The sequence below is a fragment of the Oncorhynchus keta genome, chromosome 4 (assembly GCF_023373465.1).
Source record: "Oncorhynchus keta strain PuntledgeMale-10-30-2019 chromosome 4, Oket_V2, whole genome shotgun sequence".
Classification (NCBI taxonomy): Eukaryota; Metazoa; Chordata; class Actinopteri; order Salmoniformes; family Salmonidae; genus Oncorhynchus; species Oncorhynchus keta.
The window spans coordinates 68933599-68957283 of NC_068424.1; the positions used below are offsets into that span (position 1 = coordinate 68933599).

Genomic DNA, 23685 nt, shown 5'->3' on the forward strand with positions numbered 1-23685 from the left:
AGATTCCCAGTCTGTGTGTTTGAGGGAGAGATTCCCAATCTGCGTGTTAGAGGGAGAGATTCCCTGTCTGTGTGTTAGAGGGAGAGATTCCCAGTCTGTGTGTTAGAGGGAGAGATTCCCAGTCTCTGTGTTAGAGGAAGAGATTCCCAGTCTGTGTGTTAGAGGGAGGGATTCCCAGTCTATGAGTTAGAGGGAGAGATTCCCAGTCTCTGTGTTATAGGGAGAGATTCCCAGTCTGTGTGTTAGAGGAAGATATTCCCAGTTTGTGTGTTAGAGGGAGAGATTCCCAGTATGTGTGTGAGAGGGAGAGATTCCCAGTCTCTGTGTTAGAGGAAGAGATTCCCAGTCTGTGTGTTAGAGGGAGGGATTCCCAGTCTATGAGTTAGAGGGAGAGATTCCCAGTCTGTGTGTTAGAGGGAGAGATTCCCAATCTGCGTGTTAGAGGGAGAGATTCCCTGTCTGTGTGTTAGAGGGAGAGATTCCCAGTATGTGTGTGAGAGGGAGAGATTCCCAGTCTCTGTGTTAGAGGAAGAGATTCCCAGTCTGTGTGTTTGAGGGAGGGATTCCCAGTCTATGAGTTTGAGGGAGAGATTCCCAGTCTGTGAGTTAGAGGGAGAGATTCCCAGTCTGTGTGTTAGAGGGAGAGATTCCCAATCTGCGTGTTAGAGGGAGAGATTCCCAGTCTGTGTGTTAGAGGAAGATATTCCCAGTCTATGTGTTAGAGGAAGAGATTCCCAGTTTGTGTGTTGGAGGGAGAGATTCCTGGTATGTGTGTTAGAGGGAGAGATTCCCAGTCTCTGTGTTAGAGGAAGAGATTCCCAGTCTGTGTGTTAGAGGGAGGGATTCCCAGTCTGTGTGTTAGAGGGAGAGATTCCCAGTCTGTGAGTTAGAAGGAGAGATTCCCAGTCTATGAGTTAGAGGGAGAGATTCCCAGTCTGTGAGTTAGAAGGAGAGATTCCCAGTCTGTGTGTTAGAGGAAGAGATTCCCAGTCTGTGTGTTAGAGGAAGAAATTCCCAGTCTGTGTGTTAGAGGGAGAGATTCCCAGTCTGTGTGTTAGAGGGAGAGATTCCCAATCTGCGTGTTAGAGGGAGAGATTCCCCGTCTGTGTGTTAGAGGAAGATATTCCCAGTCTGTGTGTTAGAGAAAGAGATTCCCAGTTTGTGTGTTAGAGGGAGAGATTCCCGGTATGTGTGTTAGAGGGAGAGAATCCCAGTATGTGTGTTAGAGGAAGAGATTCCCAGTCTGTGTGTTAGAGGGAGAGATCCCCAGTCTGTATGTTAGAGGGAGCGATTCCCAGTCTGTGTGTTAGAGGGAGAGATTCCCAGTCTGTGTGTTAGAGGGAGGAATTCCCAGTCTGTGTGCTAGAGGGAGAGAACGGGGAGAACACTTTGACCGATCTGGAGTAGATACTTGTGTAGGGGAGTTACATTTGAGTGATCATATTTGGAGTCTTTTTCTGTTCTCGTGCATCTGTCACTGAGGATGTGTCGAGTAGCAGGAATGAGCTTTTTGTTTACATCATTCATTTACATCATTCTGTGAAACAGAGTAAGATGCACAATGTCTGTTCTCTTTTACAGTTAGACCTTTAGTCTCCAGTGCTACCAATCCCCCCCCTCTCTCTTTTTCCTTCCCATGTTCCTTCTCTCCATCTCACTTCTCCCCTCCCTTTCCCTCTCTTCCCTCCCTCTCCCCCTTATTTTCTCTTCTCCTCCTTTTATCCTTAACATCTGCCCTTCCTTCCCCCCCTCTCTGTTCCCCACCTCTCCCAAACCCAGCTGGTAGCCCCAATGCTAACATCATTATAGAGTATATTGTGGGTAACTAGTCTTTATCTCAGCAGGAAACAGCAACTGCAGTAAAGAAGAGGAGAAAAGTACTCAGCCAACCAGTCAGCCAGTTAGGAAGCCAGTCAGTTAGTCAGGTAGTTAGTAAGCCAGTCAGTCTGTCAGGTAGTTAGTAAGCCAGTCAGTCTGTCCGTCAGTTAGTCCGCCACTCAGTCAGTCAGCCACTCAGTCAGTCAGTCAGTCAGTCATCCACTCAGTGAATCAGCCAGTCAGTAAGCCACTCGGTCAGCCACTCAGTCAGCCAGTCAGTCAGTTCACTGTATCAGTCGCCCTTTATGAGAGCATCAAACTGGTTGTTTCTCTCCAGCAGTGGACCAGGACAGTTGGAGTTGAGCTCTAATCCATATAGGTCTATGGCTGAGCCCCAGCCACTCTCAATCTGAACAGGAGGACACACATGTAGTCCTAGTATTACAGCTTACAAAGCCAGCTGGTGCTACCTAAACTGAACAAAAAATACAAGCCCAACATGTAAAGTGTTGGTCCCATGTTTCATGAGCTGAAATAAAAGTTCCCAGAAATGTTCCATATGCACAAAAAGCTTATTTCTCTCAAATGTTGTGAACAAATGTGTTTACATCCCTGTTAGTGAGCATTTCTCATTTACCAAGATAATCCATCCACCTGACAGGTGTGGCATATCAAGAAGCTGATTAAACAGCATGATTATTACACAGGAGCACTTTGTGCTGGGGACAATAAAAGGCCTCTCTAAAATGTGCAGTTTTGCCACACAACACAATACCACAGATATCTTAAGTTTTGAGGGAGCGTGCAATTTGCATGCTGAATGCAGGAATGTCAACCAGAGCTATTGCCAGATAATTGACTGTTCATTTCTCTACCATAAGCTGCCTCCAAAGTCGTTTTAAAGAATTTGGCAGCACATCCAACCGGCCTCACAACCGCAAACCCATTTTAACCACACCAGCCCAGGACCTCCACATCCGGCTTCTTCACCTGTGGGATCGTCTGAGACCAGCCACCCAGACAGCTGATGAAACTGTGGGTTTGCACAACCATTATTCTGCACAAAATGTCAGAAACGGTCTCAGGGAAGATCATCTGTGTGCTCCTCGTCCTCACCAGGGTCTTAACCGACTAAAGTAGGCAAATGCTCACCTTCCATGGCCACTGGCACACTGGAGAAGTGTGCTCTTCACGGATGAATCCCGGTTTCAGCTGTACAGGGCAGATGGCAAACAGTGTGTGTGGCGTTGTGTTGGTGAGTGATTTGCGGATGTCAACGTAGTGATCATAGTGCCCCATGGTGGCGGTGGGGTAATATTATGGGCAGGCATAAGCTACGGACAACAAACACAATTTAATTTTATCGATGGCAATTTGAAAGCACAGAGATACCGTAATGAGATCCTGAGGCCCATTGTCGTGTCATTCACCCGCCGCCATCACCTCATGTTTCAGTATGATAATGCATGGCCCTGTGTCGCAAGGATCTGTACACAATTCCTAGAAGCTGAAAATGTCCTAGTTCTTCCATGGACTGCCTAATCACCAGACATGGCACTCATTGAGCATGTTTGGGATGCTCTGCATTTATGTGTACAACAGCGTGTTCCAGGTCCCACCAATATCCAGCAACTTTGCACAGCCATTGACGAGGAGAGGGACAACATTCCACAGGCCACAATCAACAGCCTGATCAACTCGATGAGAAGGAGATGTGTCGCGCTGCATGAGGAAAATGGTGGTCACCCCAGATACTGACTGGTTTTCTGATCCATGCCCCTACTTTTTTTTAAGGTGTCTGTGACCAACAGATGCATATCTGTATTCCCAGTCATGTGAAATCCATAGTTTAGGGCCTAATGAATTATATTTCAATTGACTGATTTCCTTATATGAACTGTAACTCAGTAAAATCTTAGAAATTGTTGCATGTTGCATTTATATTTTTGTTCAGTGTAGATCGATCTGTTTGTGAATAGCTTTACAGTAGGTATCCAGATCATTGCTGGTCGGATGACGTTTCTGCCAGACAGAGATGCTAGGCTTGTTATGGAGATGGTATGGTAACCAGTGATCATGCTGCGAGACTGGGTTACGTCCCAAATGGTACCCTATTTCTTTCATAGTGCACTACTTTTGACCAGAGCCTATGGTAATCTAGTCAAAAGTAGTGCACTATAAAGGGAATAGGGTATCATTTGGGACAGCCGGGGCCCCTCTCCCTTGTGAGAAGGATAAGGAGGATACAGATATCTGAGGCTGTAACCAGACAAGATAAAATAACCAGCATCAGTCTCTATATCAGAGGAACTGATTGTTCTGCTTCGTGTTATATGTGCTGGCCATGTAATATGTGCTGACCATGTAATATGTGCTGACCATGTAATATGTGCTGACCATGTTATATTTGCTGACCATGTTATGTGTGCTGGCCATGTAATATGTGCTGGCCATGTTATATGTGCTGACCATGTTATATGTGCTGACCATGTTATATGTGCTGACCATGTTATATGTGCTGACCATGTAATATGTGCTGACCATGTTATATGTGCTGACCATGTTATATGTGCTGACCATGTTATATGTGCTGGCCATGTAATATGTGCTGACCATGTTATATGTGCTGACCATGTAATATGTGCTGACCATGTTATATGTGCTGACCATGTAATATGTGCTGGCCATGTTATATGTGCTGACCATGTAATATGTGCTGACCATGTTATATGTGCTGACCATGTAATATGTGCTGACCATGTAATATGTGCTGACCATGTTATATGTGCTGACCATGTAATATGTGCTGGCCACGTTATATGTGCTGACCATGTTATATGTGCTGACCATGTTATGTGTGCTGGCCATGTTATATGTGCTGACCATGTTATGGGTGCTGGCCATGTTATATGTGCTGACCATGTTATATTTGCTGACCATGTTATGGGTGCTGGCCATGTTATATGTGCTGACCATGTTATGGGTGCTGACCATGTTATATGTGCTGGCCATATTATATGTGCTGACCATGTTATATGTGCTGACCATGTTATATGTGCTGACCATGTTATATGTGCTGGCCATGTAATATGTGCTGACCATGTTATATGTGCTGACCATGTTATGTGTGCTGGCCATGTTATATGTGCTGGCCATGTTATATGTGCTGACCATGTTATATGTGCTGACCATGTTATATGTGCTGACCATGTTATATGTGCTGACCATGTTATATGTGCTGACCATGTTATATGTGCTGACCATGTTATATTTGCTGACCATGTTATGTGTGCTGACCATGTTATGTGTGCTGACCATGTTATATGTGCTGACCATGTTATATTTGCTGACCATGTAATATGTGCTGACCATGTTATATGTGCTGACCATGTTATATTTGCTGACCATGTTATGTGTGCTGACCATGTTATGTGTGCTGACCATGTAATATGTGCTGACCATGTTATATTTGCTGACCATGTTATGTGTGCTGACCATGTTATATGTGCTGACCATGTTATATGTGCTGACCATGTTATGTGTGCTGACCATGTTATATTTGCTGACCATGTTATGTGTGCTGACCATGTTATATGTGCTGACCATGTTATATGTGCTGGCCATGTTATATGTGCTGGCCATGTTATATGTGCTGGCCATGTAATATGTGCTGACCATGTTATATGTGCTGACCATGTCATATGTGCTGACCATGTTATATTTGCTGGCCATGTAATATGTGCTGACCATGTAATATGTGCTGACCATGTAATATGTGCTGACCATGTTATATTTGCTGACCATGTTATGTGTGCTGGCCATGTTATATGTGCTGACCATGTTATATGTGCTGACCATGTTATATGTGCTGACCATGTTATATGTGCTGAACATGTTATATTTGCTGACCATGTTATGTGTGCTGGCCATGTTATATGTGCTGACCATGTTATATGTGCTGACCATGTTATATGTGCTGGCCATGTAATATATGCTGGCCATGTTATGTGTGCTGGCCATGTTATATGTGCTGACCATGTTATGGGTGCTGACCATGTTATGTGTGCTGACCATGTTATATGTGCTGACCATGTTATGTGTGCTGACCATGTTATATGTGCTGACCATGTTATGTGTGCTGGCCATGTTATGTGTGCTGGCCATGGTATATGTGCTGACCATGTTATGGGTGCTGACCATGTTATGTGTGCTGGCCATGTTATGTGTGCTGGCCATGTTATATGTGCTGACCATGTTATGTGTGCTGGCCATGTAATATGTGCTGACCATGTTATGTGTGCTGGCCATGTTATATGTGCTGGCCATGTAATATGTGCTGACCATGTTATGTGTGCTGGCCATGTAATATGTGCTGACCATGTTATGTGTGCTGGCCATGTTATATGTGCTGGCCATGTAATATGTGCTGACCATGTTATTTGTGCTGGCCATGTAATATGTGCTGACCATGTTATATGTGCTGACCATGTTATATGTGCTGGCCATGTTATATGTGCTGACCATGTTATATGTGCTGACCATGTTATATGTGCTGACCATGTTATGTGTGCTGGCCATGTTATGTGTGCTGACCATGTTATATGTGCTGACCATGTAATATGTGCTGGCCATGTAATATGTGCTGACCATGTTATGTGTGCTGGCCATGTAATATGTGCTGACCATGTTATGTGTGCTGGCCATGTAATATGTGCTGACCATGTTATGTGTGCTTGCCATGTAATATGTGCTGACCATGTTATATGTGCTGACCATGTTATATGTCCTGGCCATGTTATATGTGCTGACCATGTTATATGTGCTGACCATGTTATATGTGCTGGCCATGTTATATGTGCTGACCATGTTATATGTGCTGACCATGTTATATGTGCTGACCATGTTATATGTGCTGACCATGTAATATGTGCTGACCATGTTATGGGTGCTGGCCATGTAATATGTGCTGACCATGTAATATGTGCTGACCATGTTATATGTGCTGACCATGTTATGTGTGCTGGCCATGTAATATGTGCTGACCATGTAATATGTGCTGACCATGTTATGTGTGCTGGCCATGTTATATGTGCTGACCATGTAATATGTGCTGGCCATGTTATATGTGCTGACCATGTAATATGTGCTGACCATGTTATATGTGCTGGCCATGTTATATGTGCTGACCATGTAATATGTGCTGGCCATGTTATATGTGCTGACCATGTAATATGTGCTGACCATGTTATGTGTGCTGGCCATGTTATGTGTGCTGGCCATGTAATATGTGCTGACCATGTAATATATGCTGGCCATGTTATGTGTGCTGGCCATGTTATATGTGCTGACCATGTAATATATGCTGGCCATGTAATATGTGCTGACCATGTTATGTGTGCTGGCCATGTAATATGTGCTGACCATGTAATATATGCTGGCCATGTTATGTGTGCTGGCCATGTTATATGTGCTGGCCATGTAATATGTGCTGACCATGTAATATGTGCTGGCCATGTAATATGTGCTGACCATGTAATATGTGCTGACCATGTTATATGTGCTGACCATGTAATATGTGCTGACCATGTAATATGTGCTGACCATGTTATATGTGCTGGCCATGTTATATGTGCTGACCATGTAATATGTGCTGACCATGTAATATGTGCTGACCATGTAATATGTGCTGGCCATGTAATATATGCTGGCCATGTTATGTGTGCTGACCATGTTATATGTGCTGACCATGTTATATGTGCTGACCATGTAATATGTGCTGGCCATGTAATATATGCTGGCCATGTTATGTGTGCTGGCCATGTTATATGTGCTGACCATGTAATATGTGCTGACCATGTAATATGTGCTGACCATGTTATATGTGCTGACCATGTAATATGTGCTGGCCATGTAATATATGCTGGCCATGTTATGGGTGCTGGCCATGTTATATGTGCTGACCATGTAATATGTGCTGGCCATGTAATATATGCTGGCCATGTTATGGGTGCTGGCCATGTTATATGTGCTGGCCATGTAATATGTGCTGGCCATGTAATATGTGCTGGCCATGTTATATGTGCTGACCATGTAATATGTGCTGGCCATGTAATATGTGCTGGCCATGTAATATGTGCTGGCCATGTAATATGTGCTGGCCATGTAATATGTGCTGGCCATGTTATATGTGCTGGCCATGTAATATGTGCTGACCATGTAATATGTGCTGGCCATGTTATATGTGCTGGCCATGTAATATGTGCTGGCCATGTTATATGTGCTGGCCATGTAATATGTGCAGATAATCCACTCATGTTCCAGCAGCGATATGTCACAGACACACACACACAAAAAAAACACACTCACACAGACACACACACACTGCTGTTATTCGCCAGATTTATTTCCATCACCGTCTATTTTTAGCTGCCTTTGTATTTTTTGACATATCATAAATACTTTGACTGTAATTGACTGAGGACATTTAGAATGTATGTCTTTCTCCCGACCTACGTCATTGGTCCTCAAGTAGGAGAGAACCGATGTAGGCTCCCATGGAAGACTATTGTATCCAATTGTTACTGTTCCTACGGTGTTCTTCTATAGACGTTGCAGGAGCATATTTGACATTTGGAGTGAGAGCTCATAAATATGTCAGAAATGTTCAACCCAGGCTTGTTTGGGTTCACGGGTGTATGATGCCTGCTAGGAAGGGGATGCTGATGTCAGTTAATGTTAGAATGTGGTGGCCATTTGAGAGGTCAGATGGCGCTGGTGGATTGAATCTCTGTGTGACCCGCCTTATATACACAATTTCTTCACTAGAATCCTTGTCAATCAATTGCATCACAATGGTGATGACAACATCCTATTTCCATCTAGCTTAGTGATCAGGGCCTATTGTGGTCCTGTCACAACATGTATGTCGGAGACTCTATGTTCTAAGAGCTTTCAATGGCTGTCTATATGGTCTAGTCTAGATAATGGCTGTCTTTATGGTCTCGTCTAGATAATGGCTGTCTTTATGGCCTAGTCTAGATAACGGCTGTCTATATGGTCTAGTCTAGATAATGGCTGTCTTTATGGTCTAGTCTGGATAACGGCTGTCTATATGGTCAAGTCTAGATAATGGCTGTCTATATGGTCTAGTCTAGATAATGGCTGTCTTTATGGTCTAGTCCAGATAACGGCTGTCTATATGGTCTAGTCTAGATAATGGCTGTCTATATGGTCTAGTCTAGATAATGGCTGTCTATATGATCTAGTCTAGATAATGGCTGTCTTTATGGTCTAGTCTAGATAACGGCTGTCTATATGGTCTAGTCAAGATAATGGCTGTCTATATGATCTAGTCTAGATAATGGCTGTCTTTATGGTCTAGTCTGGATAACGGCTGTCTATATGGTCTAGTCTAGATAATGGCTGTCTATATGGTCTAGTCTAGATAATGGCTGTCTTTATGGTCTAGTCTAGATAATGGCTGTCTATATGGTCTAGTCTAGATAATGGTTGTCTATATGATCTAGTCTAGATAATGGCTGTCTTTATGGTCTAGTCTAGATAACGGCTGTCTATATAGTCTAGATAATGGCTGTCTTTATGGTCTAGTCTAGATAATGGCTGTCTTTATGGTCTAGTCCAGATAATGGCTGTCTTTATGGTCTAGTCCAGATAATGGCTGTCTATATGGTCTAGTCTAGATAATGGCTATCTTTATGGCCTAGTCTAGATAATGGTCCGTGGTTCCTACCCTCTATCCCCCTCTCCCCTCCTCGTCTTCTCCCTTTCTTTTTGTCTCCATGATTCCTCAAGATCAGAAGGGTTTAAAAACCGAGGGACCATGTATTGATGAGTCAGACTGGGTGATTAATATCTGCCTGTTTGTGTGTGTGTGTGTGTGTGTGTGTGTGTGTGTGTGTGTGTGTGTGTGTGTGTGTGTGTGTGTGTGTGTGTGTGTGTGTGTGTGTGTGTGTGTGTGTGTGTGTGTGTGTGTGTGTGTGTGTGTGTGTGTGTGTGAGCGTGTGTGTGTGTGTGCCTGGGCTAGTTATCTATACCTATCACAATCCTACCAGTCCACGTCTTCTTCTGCTTTTGGAGGGTGAGTCAGAGATGGTTGGCATCGCAAAACACAACAATAGGGCCAAATAGAAGGACAACACCATAGCTGTACGATAGAACTGGACCTGCCTTTGAATATGACACATCCTTTGTATCTGACTAATATTCTGAAGAGTTACAGTGCCTTCAGAAAGTATTCATATTCCTTAACTTATTCCACATTTTGTTGTGTTACAGCCTGATTCCTAAATAGATTTTTTTCTCACACAACAGCACATAACAAGGTGAAAACTTGGAACTTAGAAATGAACTTAGAAATGCTTGCAAATGTATTGAAAATGAAATGCAGAAACATATCATTTACATAAGTATTAAGACCTCTGATGTTAGAATAACCTTTGGCAGTGATTACAGCTATGAGTCTTTCTGGGTAAGTCTCCAAGTGTCACATCCTGACCTTCGTTCCTTTTGTATGTCTCTGTTTTAGTTTGGTCAGGGCGTGAGTTGGGATGGGCATTCTATGTTTTTGTTCTGTGTTTTGTATTTCTGTGTTTGGCCTGGTATGGTTCCCAATCAGAGGCAGCTGTCAATCGTTGTCTCTGATTGAGAACCATACTTAGGTAGCCTGTGTTCCCACTATGATTTGTGGGTGTTTGTTTTCTGTTTAGTATATGTCACCTTACAGAACTGTTTTGTTTCTTCCATTCACTTTGTTATTTTGTTTTGTGTGTTCAGTGCTAATAAAGTAACATGGACACTTACCATGCTGCATTTTGGTCCGATCTTTCCGACTCCTCCTCAGGCGACGAAGAGATTCGTAATAGAAACACCCACCAACCAAGGACCAAGCAGCGTGGTATCGAGCAGCAGCGTTCTCTGGACTCATATCGCCGCCCCAAGGAAGAACTGGAGGCAGCGAGAGCTGAGCGGCGGCGATATGAGGAGGCAGCACGGCAGCACGGCAGCGCGACAGACACGAGTGGCAGCCCCCAAGAATTTTTGGGGGGGTGGCACATGGGGAGTGTGGCGGAGTCAGGTTGGAGACCTGAGCCCACTCCTCGTGCTTGCCGAAAGCAGCGTTGTACGGGTCAGGCACCGTGTTATGCGGTGGTGCGCACAGTGTCGCCAGTACGCGCTTATAGTCCAGAGCGCTATAGGCCAGCCCCACGCAAGTGCCATGCGAGAGTGGGCATCCAGCCAGGGCGTGTTGTGCCGGCTCAGCGTGTCTGGTCTCCGATACACCGTTTCGGCCCAGGGTATCCTGTGCCGACTCTGTGTGCTGTGTCTCCGGGGTGCTGGGAGGGTGCAGTGCATCCTATGCCTGCGCTCCGCCCATGCCGGGTGAATGTGGGCATTGAGCCTAAGGAATAGGTGAGAGTAGTATGCATCAGATCTCCAGTGCTCACCCACAGCTCGATTCAACCTGTGCCTGCACTCTGGATGGTCCGGGCTAAAGTGGTCATCCAGCCTGGAGGAGTGGTGCCAAGGCTGCGCACCAGCGCTCCAGTGCTCCCCCACAGCCCGGTCCATCCGGTGCCTCCTCCATGCACTAGGCCTACTGTAGGTCTCCCCAGCCTGGTGGGTCCTGTGGCAGCCCCACGCACCAGGCTGTCTCTCCGTCTGTCCCTCCAGGTTCGCCCGTCTGTCCTGAGCTGCCAGAGCCGCCCGTCTGTCCTGAGCGGCCAGAGCCACCCGTCTGTCCTGAGCGGCCAGAACCGCCCGTCTGTCCTGAGCGGCCAGAGCCGCCATCTGTCCTGAGCGGCCAGAGCCGCCCGTCTGTCTTGAGCGGCCAGTGCCGCCCGTCTGTCCTGAGCTGCCCGTCTGTCCTGAGCGGCCAGAGCCGCCCGTCTGTCCTGAGCGGCCAGAGCCGCCCGTCTGTCCTGAGCGGCCAGAGCCGCCCGTCTGTCCTGAGCGGCCAGAGCCGCCCGTCTGTCCTGAACTGCCCGGAGCCGCCCGTCTGTCCTGAGCTGGCCGGAGCCGCCCGTCTTTCCTGAGTCGCCAGAGCCGCCCGTCTGTCCTGAGCGGCCAGAGCCGCCCGTCTGTCCTGAGGGGCCAGAGCCGCCCGTCTGTCCTGAGCTGCCAGAGCCGCCCGTCTGTCCTGAGGGGCCAGAGCCGCCCGTCTGTCCTGAGCTGCCAGAGCCGCCCGTCAGTCAGGAGCTGCCAGAGCTGCCCGTCAGTCATGAGCTGCCAGAGTCGCCCGCCTGTCCGACGCTGCCAGAATCTCCGGTCTATTCGGGGCCCGCTGCAAGAGTCCCCAGTCCGAGGTCGGCGGCGAGGGGCGCCGCTCCAAGGGCACCACTTAAGTGGGCCAAGACTATGGTGGAGTGGGGTCCACGTCCCGCGCCAGAGCCACCACCGCGGACAGATGCCCACCCAGACCCTCCCCTATGGGTTTAGGTTTAGCGGCTGGATTCCGCACTTTTGGGGGAGGGTACTGTCACGTCCTGACCTTAGTTCCTTTTGTATGTCTCTGTTTTAGTTTGGTCAGGGCGTAAGTTGGGGTGGGCATTCAATGTTTTTGTTCTATGTTTTGTATTTCTGCTTTTGGCCTGGTATGGTTCCCAATCAGATGCAGCTGTCAATCGTTGTCTCTGATTGAGAACCATACTTAGGTAGCCTGTGTTCCCACTATGATTTGTGGGTGGTTGTTTTCTGTTTAGTATATGTCACCTTACAGAACTGTTTTGTTTCTTCCATTCACTTTGTTATTTTGTTTTGTGTGTTCAGTGCTAATAAAGTAACATGGACACGAACCACGCTGCATATTCGTCCGATCCTTCCTACTCCTCCTGAGACGATGAAGAGATTCGTAACACCAAGGGCTTCACTAGAATCCTTGTGAGTGAATTGCATCACCATGATAATGACAACATCCCGTTCCTTTGTACATCTTGATTGTAAAATATTTGCACATTATTATTTTTACAATTCTTCAAGCTCTGTCAATTTGGTTGTTGATTATTGCTAGACGGACATTGTCTTGCCATAGATTTTCAAGCCAATTTAGTCAAAGCTGTAACTAGGCCACTCAGGAACATTCTCTGCCGTCTTGGTAAGCAACTCCAGTGTATATTTGGCCTTATATTTTAGGTTATTGTCCTGCTGAAAGGTGAATTCGTCTTCCAGTGTCTGTTGGAAAGCAGACTGAACCAGGTTTCCTCTAGGATTGTGCCTGTGCTTAGCTCTATTCCGTTTCTTTTTATTCTAAAAAAACTATAGTCCTTGACGATGACAAGTGTACCCATAACATGATGCAGCCACCACCATGCTTGAAAATATGAAGATTGGTACTCTTTGCCCCAAACATAACACTTTGTATTCAGGACATAGTTAATTTCTTTGCCACATTTTTAGCAGTTTTACTTTAGTGCCTTATTGCAAACAAGCATGTTTTTGAATATTTTTTATTCTGTACAGGCCTCTTTATTTTCACTCTGTCATTTAGGTTAGTATTGTGGAGTAACTACAATGTTGTTGATCCATCCTCAGTTTTCTTCGATCACAACCATTAAACTCTGTAACTGTCTCATGGTGAAATCCCTGAGCGGTTTCCTTCCTTTCCGACAACTGAGTTAGGAAGGACCTTGTATCTTTGTAGTGACTGTATTGATACACCATCCAAAGTGTCATTAATAACTTTTTTACCCATCTAGCAATAGGTACCCTTCGTTGAGAGGCACTGGAAATCCTCCCTGGTCTTTGTGGTTGAATCTGTGTTTGAAATTCACTGCTCGACTAAGAGACCTTTCAGATAATTGCATGTGTGGGGTACAGAGATGAGGCAGTCCTTCAAAAATCGTGTGTTAAACACTATTATTGCACACAGAGTGAGTCTAAGCGACTTATTATGTAACTTGTTGAGCACATTTTTACTCCTGAACTTATCTAGGCTTACCATAACAAAGGGGTTGACTCATTTTATATTAATTTGTAATCATTTCTAAAAACATAACTACACGTTCACATTATGGGGTATTGTGATGTCATTAAGGGTTATTGTGATGTCATTAAGGGTTATTGTGATGTCATTATGGGGTATTGCGTGTAGGCAGTGACACATAGTCTCAATGTAATCCATTTTAAATTCAGGCTGTAACACAACAAAATGTAGCCTTAGGTCAAAAGAAAACAGGCTTTTCTTTGCACCACAACATAACCTCTGGGAAAAGACCAGTGAGTGAGTAGCCTAATGGGCAATGTACAGACCAGACCTGCATGATCATCAAAGGGAGTGTATACTAACAAGATTTAGGAACATAATTCAGTAGATTCTGTCGCTCCGCCCCTCACATCCTTTTGAGGGAGACCTCCAAGAACCTTATTGAAAAAATATCTCACATCCATTCACATTATGGGGAACGGCAGTAGGCTACACACACTGTAGTTAGATCATTCTGTGCTCTTAAGCCTGGTAATAACCATGCGGGGCTTCGAGTACCGTTTGTGTATGAAAAGACTGACGAAATCGGATTGCTTAAGCCTCTTTGGGTAAATACCGAAATCGATCGAATGCCGGATTTTACAGACCACTGCTGGATGATGTCGCGCGGTCCTTGACACTGATCCTAATCCTCGAATGCGGGAGAGAAAATGTGGAAAGAGGAATATGACGTTCATTTCGACTTTCTTCTCGATCTCCTGTGAGTCTTTTCCTCTGATTCCCATCACAGTAAAATTATTCTGACGTTTTCTTCAGTCAGAATGAGATTGTGCGAGAGTGTGCTGTATTTTTAATTTGCATATTGAGCCGTTCCGTTTTGACACAGCAGTTATAAATCAACTAAACATTGATTTGCGACTATTCAGTATGAATAGTATGAAAATTATGCTACTTTAAGTATAGTTGAGATAATTTTGACAATAGCTTATTTTTCTGTATGGTTTGAACTTTGGCCAGTTTAAACGGTTTTGTAATGCTGATCGATGATCTCTGTTGATCAATGAACCATCTCTGTTGATCTTGCCACATGTTGCTCACTTTCATTGGAGACTGGCAACAAAGTTGTTCAACATGCCCCTAGGAACTAACAAGTTACTCTGTTTTTTTTTTTACAGTGACTATAATTCCTATGCTTTTATCAGTTATTGTCACTGCTGTATAGTGTAGTGCAGCATCAGTGAATGTTGTTATTTTAGAAGTGTTTGTGTTTTGAATAACAGAATGGGACCGAGGGAGCAGTAGGTTATGCATGATCCAGAGTCCTTGGTGTTAATCCCTCAAGACATCCTTGCACAGAGGATGTCAGTGAAGCCTCAGGAGATGATCTGTCACAGTTATGAAACACACACACACTACTCATAAATAACACACACACACCCATTTACTCACATAATAGGTGTTTTGGACTTTAGTCACATTAACTCATACTGGATGCGTAATTCCAAAATTGCAATATTTTGGCAATAGAGTGTGACCCCCACTTACACACACATCCACACACGCACACACCCCTCGTGCCCTTTACCTGACACTCCCTTGCAGGCCCAGGGGTGGATGGCACCCAACACAACTGGGAGAGAGAGATTACCATGTGAGTCACAGGCATGCAGCCTCATGCTCTAACTATACCCAGCGCCAGGGCATGGGAACACACACACAGGCACATACAGTTTCACTATTAAACATTGGCTGACTATTCAGGACTTAAGGGAAAATCTAATCAACATCTACTCAAATGCATTTGCATAGTTACAATGAAAGGTCCATGTGCATTTCACTTTGCTCAAGATAAAGTAGCAGAATCCACATTGAGTGGCTGTGAGTCAGGGCTGCATCCCAAATGGCAACCTATTCCCTAAATAGAGCACTAGTTTCTGGCCCTGTTCAAAAGTAGTGCATTATATAGGGAATAGGGTGCCATTTGGGACTCTGTGTGTGTGTGTGTGTGTGTGTGTGTGTGTGTGTGTGTGTGTGTGTGTGTGTGTGTGTGTGTGTGTGTGTGCGTGCGTGCGTGCGTGCGTGCGTGCGTGCGTGTGTTGGGGGGGGCTTTGCAAACGGGGGATCCCTGGATTGCTGTGACCCACGGCCTGTCATGTTGTTCATTATTCAGGACGTACCATGTTTTTTGTGAATATACATGTGGTAAGACTTAGGCATGGTGTAATGTAGGGAGAAGGATAGGCACTGCATCTGTTAGATATAGAGGAAGACAATGTGTTACTAGAGGCAGGTTTGGGCATAATTCTATCCTTGTGGTACTCTGGTTTTTGCTGACGGCACGCTGTCTGAAGTGAGGGTTGTGGGTAATTGTGATGTAAAGACATCAAACTGAGAGGGGCTGTAATTGTGCCTGCATATACTGTAGCCTAGCGGTTAAGCGCTTTGGACAAGTAACCAAAAGGTTGCTGGTTCGAATCTCCAAGCCAACTAGTTGAAGAATCTGTCAATGTGCCCTTGAGCAAGGCATTTCACCCTAATTGCTAATGTAAGTCGCTCTTGATAAGAGAGTCTGATAAATTACAAAAATGTTTAAAAAATAACAATGAATAGAATGTAAGGAGAGCAGTTATTTTGTTAATAGTTCCTTGTTTGTCTCAGGATAGATAAATAATAGTAGATCTTCCTTGTACAGAGGGAGGTATGAGTACCTATTCTAGTTTGGGGTTCCATCCTTGTGAGAGGCTTGTGCTGTGTTCTCGGCATGCTGTTGGCTGCAGTGAGGATTGTGGGTAATTGTGATAGAGGAGACATCAATTTGAGAGGGGTGGTAATTGCGCCCGTCGTCTCTCCTGTCAGGACACCGGGTTCCGCCGTCCGTCGTGACCACGGCAACCAACACATTACCGTGCCGCAGCGTATTGAATTTAGGAAGTAACGCAATTGCTCTAATCAGATTCTGCAGAAAAATGTTAATCATCTATAGAGAGAAAGTTGACTATGTCAAAGAGACACACAAAATGATAGGGACACATGGTCTGGTTGAGGCCTGTGATGTTTGTATTTAGTACTATTTCAGTAGTGATTGTTTAGAAGGTTTTATGTGTTTTGGTTAGAGTGATAGAGCTATGTAGGAATGGCTATGTTTCAGATAAGCTATCTTTGTGTCTTCAGAGGATTTTATATTATTGAATCAGGGTTATATGAGAGAAAGCAATCTTATGTTGATATTATTTAATATTGTATCTATCTGTTTATGCTTGTCTAGTGAAAAGGTTCTTGAAATTGGAGTTTATAGCTCCCAAATATCCTCACATTCTATGTTTTCATCATCATGACTGTCAGTGATCATGCTAGGGTTATGTAGAAGACTCATATGAAGGTTGCTCACACTAGGGCACTGTTCTGTGGGGCAGGTAGGTGCCCTACTATACGCTCAATAAGGCTGTCTGTCATGTGTGTCCTCTTCAGTGATGCCAACCTTCTCACGGGCGTGCTGTCGGACTCAGAGTCGGAGCTGGGCGGCCTGGAGCAGCTGGAGAGAAGCAGCACGGAAACCCTGGCCAACGGTTGCCGTGCCGACTGCGATGCTGCCAAACGCCTGGCCAAGCGTCTGTTCTACCTGGAGGGCTTCAGACGCTGCGACGTGGCACGCCACCTGGGCAAGAAGTGGGTTTCAGGCACAAACACAAGACCAACCAACCACACACACACACACACACACAAGACCAACCACACACACAAGACCAAACACACACACACACACACTGTCATTCAGTTCCACATTGATACACATGCATATGTCTCACAGTGTTTATATTGTATTAATATGTATTTTGTATCATCTTAAATGTCACATCTCTTTCTCTCTCTCTCTCTCTCTCTCTCTCTCTCTCTCTCTCTCTCTCTCTCTCTCTCACTCCCAATCCCCCCTTCTCTTTCCCCCACTTTCTCCCGTCCCCCATTTCATTTCCCTCTGTCCATCCTGCAGTAACGACTTCAGCCAGCTGGTGGCGTCAGAGTACCTCAGCTTCTTTGACTTCTCTGGCCTGTCATTGGACAAGGCCCTGAGGTAAGACCAGTCAGCACTATTCTCACATTACTGTTCACAACATAATAATAATAATATATAATAATATTAGCCTAACAGCCTTTCTCTGAGTATAGAGCTGTAGTGTGTCTCTATTTTGCAATACAGTCAACTGTCACCTCCTGGTATACCATGATTTGGGACTGTCTTGAATGCATGTATTAAACACAGCATGCGGATATTTAAAGTATATTAACATGTTTGTATTGGGAGTGGTGAACCACAGTTACACTGAGTTTGCACTGAATGAATGTGCAATGTACTGTACTAATCTACTGTAGCCTTAGTCTTAAAATGCCATTGACGATTTCCGAACCAAAGTGAGGAAGCTTGTAAAAGGTTGTAGCCTGTAGCCTATATCACTGTGAGGACAAATACACTTTGTATTCTAGCCTGAAAACAATACTGCCTGCTCACTCGTTGGTCTTTGACCTAATTCTCAGGAACTTCCTGAAAGCCTTTCCTCTGATGGGTGAGACCCAGGAGAGAGAGAGAATCCTGGTCCACTTCTCTAAGAGGTTCTGTGTCTGCAACCCCACAGCCCTCGCCCCCGATGGCAAGGACAGATCCAAACGGGATGATGATGATGAAGAAGATGATGGTGATGATTATAATTAGGGTGGTGGGTAGGGTGGGGATAGGGCTGTGGCAGGCATGACATTTTGTCAGCCGGTTATTGTCTTGCAAATTACTGCCGATCTCAGGGTAATTGACCGTTAATTAACATAAACACATTTAGCATCTCCAGCAGGCCTCCACTCATACAAGCCGCTGATGCAGCATCACAATAAATCCATAATTTATTTTAGGCAGGCCTAAAGAAGCATTATGATATGAAGATGTGTTTCAGTAGAACAGAATATGAGTTGGCCTACTGTATGTTATCTGGCTATGCTCCATGCTGTAGGCTGTAGGCTTGTTCATTTAGCTGGCTAGATACTGTATGTTATCTGGCTGTGCTCCATGCTGTAGGCTATAGGCTTGTTCATTTAGCAGACTAGATACTGTATGTTATCTGGCTGTGCTCCATGCTGTAGGCTATAGGCTTGTTCATTTAGCAGACTAGATACTGTATGTTATCTGGCTATGCTCCATGCTGTAGGCTATAGGCTTGTTCATTTAGCTGGCTAGATACTGTATGTTATCTGGCTGTGCTCCATGCTGTAGGCTATAGGCTTGTTCATTTAGCAGACTAGATACTGTATGTTATCTGGCTGTGCTCCATGCTGTAGGCTATAGGCTTGTTCATTTAGCAGACTAGATACTGTATGTTATCTGGCTGTGCTCCATGCTGTAGGCTATAGGCTTGTTCATTTAGCAGACTAGATACTGTATGTTATCTGGCTGTGCTCCATGCTGTAGGCTGTAGGCTTGTTCATTTAGCAGACTAGATACTGTATGTTATCTGGCTGTGCTCCATGCTGTAGGCTATAGGCTTGTTCATTTAGCAGACTAGATACTGTATGTTATCTGGCTGTGCTCCATGCTGTAGGCTATAGGCTTGTTCATTTAGCAGACTAGATACTGTATGTTATCTGGCTGTGCTCCATGCTGTAGGCTGTAGGCTTGTTCATTTAGCAGACTAGATACTGTATGTTATCTGGCTGTGCTCCATGCTGTAGGCTATAGGCTTGTTCATTTAGCTGGATAGATACTGTATGTTATCTGGCTGTGCTCCATGCTGTAGGCTGTAGGCTTGTTCATTTAGCAGACTAGATACTGTATGTTATCTGGCTGTGCTCCATGCTGTAGGCTATAGGCTTGTTCATTTAGCTGACTAGATACTGTATGTTATCTGGCTGTGCTCCATGCTGTAGGCTATAGGCTTGTTCATTTAGCAGACTAGATACTGTATGTTATCTGGCTGTGCTCCATGCTGTAGGCTGTAGGCTTGTTCATTTAGCAGACTAGATACTGTATGTTATCTGGCTGTGCTCCATGCTGTAGGCTGTAGGCTTGTTCATTTAGCTGGCTAGATACTGTATGTTATCTGGCTGTGCTCCATGCTGTAGGCTATAGGCTTGTTCATTTAGCAGACTAGATACTGTATGTTATCTGGCTGTGCTCCATGCTGTAGGCTGTAGGCTTGTTCATTTAGCAGACTAGATACTGTATGTTATCTGGCTGTGCTCCATGCTGTAGGCTGTAGGCTTGTTCATTTAGCTGGCTAGATACTGTATGTTATCTGGCTGTTCTCCATGCTGTAGGCTATAGGCTTGTTCATTTAGCAGACTAGATACTGTATGTTATCTGGCTGTGCTCCATGCTGTAGGCTATAGGCTTGTTCATTTAGCTGGCTAGATACTGTATGTTATCTGGCTATGCTCCATGCTGTAGGCTATAGGCTTGTTCATTTAGCAGACTAGATACTGTATGTTATCTGGCTGTGCTCCATGCTGTAGGCTGTAGGCTTGTTCATTTAGCAGACTAGATACTGTATGTTATCTGGCTGTGCTCCATGCTGTAGGCTATAGGCTTGTTCATTTAGCTGACTAGATACTGTATGTTATCTGGCTGTGCTCCATGCTGTAGGCTATAGGCTTGTTCATTTAGCAGACTAGATACTGTATGTTATCTGGCTGTGCTCCATGCTGTAGGCTGTAGGCTTGTTCATTTAGCAGACTAGATACTGTATGTTATCTGGCTGTGCTCCATGCTGTAGGCTATAGGCTTGTTCATTTAGCAGACTAGATAGGCTTGCTCATTTTCATTTAGCAGACTAGATACTGTATGTTATCTGGCTTTGCTCCATGCTGTAGGCTGTAGGCTTGTTCATTTAGCAGACTAGATACTGTATGGTTCTGGCTGTGCTCCATGCTGTAGGCTGTAGGCTTGTTCATTTAGCAGACTAGATACTGTATGTTATCTGGCTGTGCTCCATGCTGTAGGCTGTAGGCTTGTTCATTTAGCAGACTAGATACTGTATGTTATCTGGCTGTGCTCCATGCTGTAGGCTATAGGCTTGTTCATTTAGCTGGCTAGATACTATATGTTATCTGGCTAGGCTCCATGCTGTAGGCTATAGGCTTGTTCATTTAGCTGGCTAGATACTGTATGTTATCTGGCTAGGCTCCATGCTGTAGGCTGTAGGCTTGTTCATTTAGCAGACTAGATACTGTATGTTATCTGGCTGTGCTCCATGCTGTAGGCTATAGGCTTGTTCATTTAGCTGGCTAGATACTGTATGTTATCTGGCTATGCTCCATGCTGTAGGCTATAGGCTTGTTCATTTAGCAGACTAGATACTGTATGTTATCTGGCTGTGCTCCATGCTGTAGGCTGTAGGCTTGTTCATTTAGCAGACTAGATACTGTATGTTATCTGGCTGTGCTCCATGCTGTAGGCTATAGGCTTGTTCATTTAGCTGACTAGATACTGTATGTTATCTGGCTGTGCTCCATGCTGTAGGCTATAGGCTTGTTCATTTAGCAGACTAGATACTGTATGTTATCTGGCTGTGCTCCATGCTGTAGGCTGTAGGCTTGTTCATTTAGCAGACTAGATACTGTATGTTATCTGGCTGTGCTCCATGCTGTAGGCTATAGGCTTGTTCATTTAGCAGACTAGATACTGTATGTTATCTGGCTGTGCTCCATGCTGTAGGCTGTAGGCTTGTTCATTTAGCTGGCTAGATACTGTATGTTATCTGGCTGTGCTCCATGCTGTAGGCTATAGGCTTGTTCATTTAGCAGACTAGATACTGTATGTTATCTGGCTGTGCTCCATGCTGTAGGCTGTAGGCTTGTTCATTTAGCAGACTAGATACTGTATGTTATCTGGCTGTGCTCCATGCTGTAGGCTGTAGGCTTGTTCATTTAGCAGACTAGATACTGTATGTTATCTGGCTGTGCTCCATGCTGTAGGCTGTAGGCTTGTTCATTTAGCAGACTAGATACTGTATGTTATCTGGCTGTGCTCCATGCTGTAGGCTGTAGGCTTGTTCATTTAGCAGACTAGATACTGTATGTTATCTGGCTGTGCTCCATGCTGTAGGCTGTAGGCTTGTTCATTTAGCTGGCTAGATACTGTATGTTATCTGGCTATGCTCCATGCTGTAGGCTATAGGCTTGTTCATTTAGCTGGCTAGATACTATATGTTATCTGGCTAGGCTCCATGCTGTAGGCTATAGGCTTGTTCATTTAGCTGGCTAGATACTGTATGTTATCTGGCTAGGCTCCATGCTGTAGGCTGTAGGCTTGTTCATTTAGCAGACTAGATACTGTATGTTATCTGGCTGCGCTCCATGCTGTAGGCTGTAGGCTTGTTCATTTAGCTGGCTAGATACTGTATGTTATCTGGCTGTTCTCCATGCTGTAGGCTATAGGCTTGTTCATTTAGCAGACTAGATACTGTATGTTATCTGGCTGTGCTCCATGCTGTAGGCTATAGGCTTGTTCATTTAGCAGACTAGATACTGTATGTTATCTGGCTTTGCTCCATGCTGTAGGCTGTAGGCTTGTTCATTTAGCAGACTAGATACTGTATGTTATCTGGCTGTGCTCCATGCTGTAGGCTGTAGGCTTGTTCATTTAGCTGACTAGATACTGTATGTTATCTGGCTGTGCTCCATGCTGTAGGCTCTAGGCTTGTTCATTTAGCTGGCTAGATACTGTATGTTATCTGGCTGTGCTCCATGCTGTAGGCTATAGGCTTGTTCATTTAGCTGGCTAGATACTGTATGTTATCTGGCTGTGCTCCATGCTGTAGGCTATAGGCTCGTTCATTTAGCTGGCTAGATACTGTATGTTATCTGGCTGTGCTCCATGCTGTAGGCTATAGGCTCGTTCATTTAGCTGGCTAGATACTGTATGTCATCTGGCTGTGCTCCATGCTGTAGGCTATAGGCTTGTTCATTTAGCTGGATAGATACTGTATGTTATCTGGCTGTGCTCCATGCTGTAGGCTGTAGGCTTGTTCATTTAGCAGACTAGATACTGTATGTTATCTGGCTGTGCTCCATGCTGTAGGCTATAGGCTTGTTCATTTAGCTGGATAGATACTGTATGTTATCTGGCTGTGCTCCATGCTGTAGGCTATAGGCTTGTTCATTTAGCAGACTAGATACTGTATGTTATCTGGCTGTGCTCCATGCTGTAGGCTGTAGGCTTGTTCATTTAGTAGACTAGATACTGTATGTTATCTGGCTGTGCTCCATGCTGTAGGCTGTAGGCTTGTTCATTTAGTAGACTAGATACTGTATGTTATCTGGCTGTGCTCCATGCTGTAGGCTGTAGGCTTGTTCATTTAGTAGACTAGATACTGTATGTTATCTGGCTATGCTCCATGCTGTAGGCTATAGGCTTGTTCATTTAGCAGACAATATATGCTTATAAGTCCGGTGCCATTATTTTATAGTAAGAAGAATATAATTGAACTTAACTGAACTGAACAAAATAGAAAGGATATTTTTCACATTCCGGAGCAAGTGTGCTTATGAAGTAGCTATGTTGAGCGTAAAAGTGATCATTTGAAACAGGTCCTATACGCTAGATCTCAGTTATTTGGCAACTTTAGTTGTGAATGATAAAAACCTTAGAATGTCAAACATATGGTCTGCATGATGCGACTACAGGCTATTGATGATTTGAGAAAGTCACATAAAAAGCCTACGCTCTGTTCCTTGCCTCAGGCTGCACAGCCGTTCTCTCTTCAAGTGATCATATTTCACTCATCAAATCAAATGTTATTGGTTGCATACATATATTTAGCAGATGTTATCCCAGGTGAAGCAGAATGCTTGTGTTTCTAGCTACAACAGTGCAGTTATGAGTACATCTTTTAAAATAAATACAGGCAAATCCCCAAAATACAAAAAAAGGAATGAAGAAATATCAGAACAAG

General features: G+C 44.5%; 1 protein-coding gene across 2 annotated transcripts in view; it reads left to right on the plus strand.

Moving 5' to 3' along the window:
• The window catches only part of psd2 (pleckstrin and Sec7 domain containing 2), a 48924-nt gene that overhangs the window by 14461 nt on the left and 10778 nt on the right, over positions 1 to 23685 (plus strand). Inside the window, exons 1-4 of one of the 2 annotated variants that reach the window (XM_052513704.1) lie at positions 14194 to 14516; positions 17225 to 17422; positions 17745 to 17825; positions 18287 to 18444. In XM_052513704.1, the coding sequence (XP_052369664.1) occupies positions 14467 to 14516; positions 17225 to 17422; positions 17745 to 17825; positions 18287 to 18444 (487 nt within the window). In that variant the 5' untranslated portion in view covers positions 14194 to 14466. Of the gene's footprint in view, positions 1 to 14193; positions 14517 to 17224; positions 17423 to 17744; positions 17826 to 18286; positions 18445 to 23685 lie in introns of those variants that run through there. The other variant, XM_052513699.1, reaches the window with a different exon arrangement.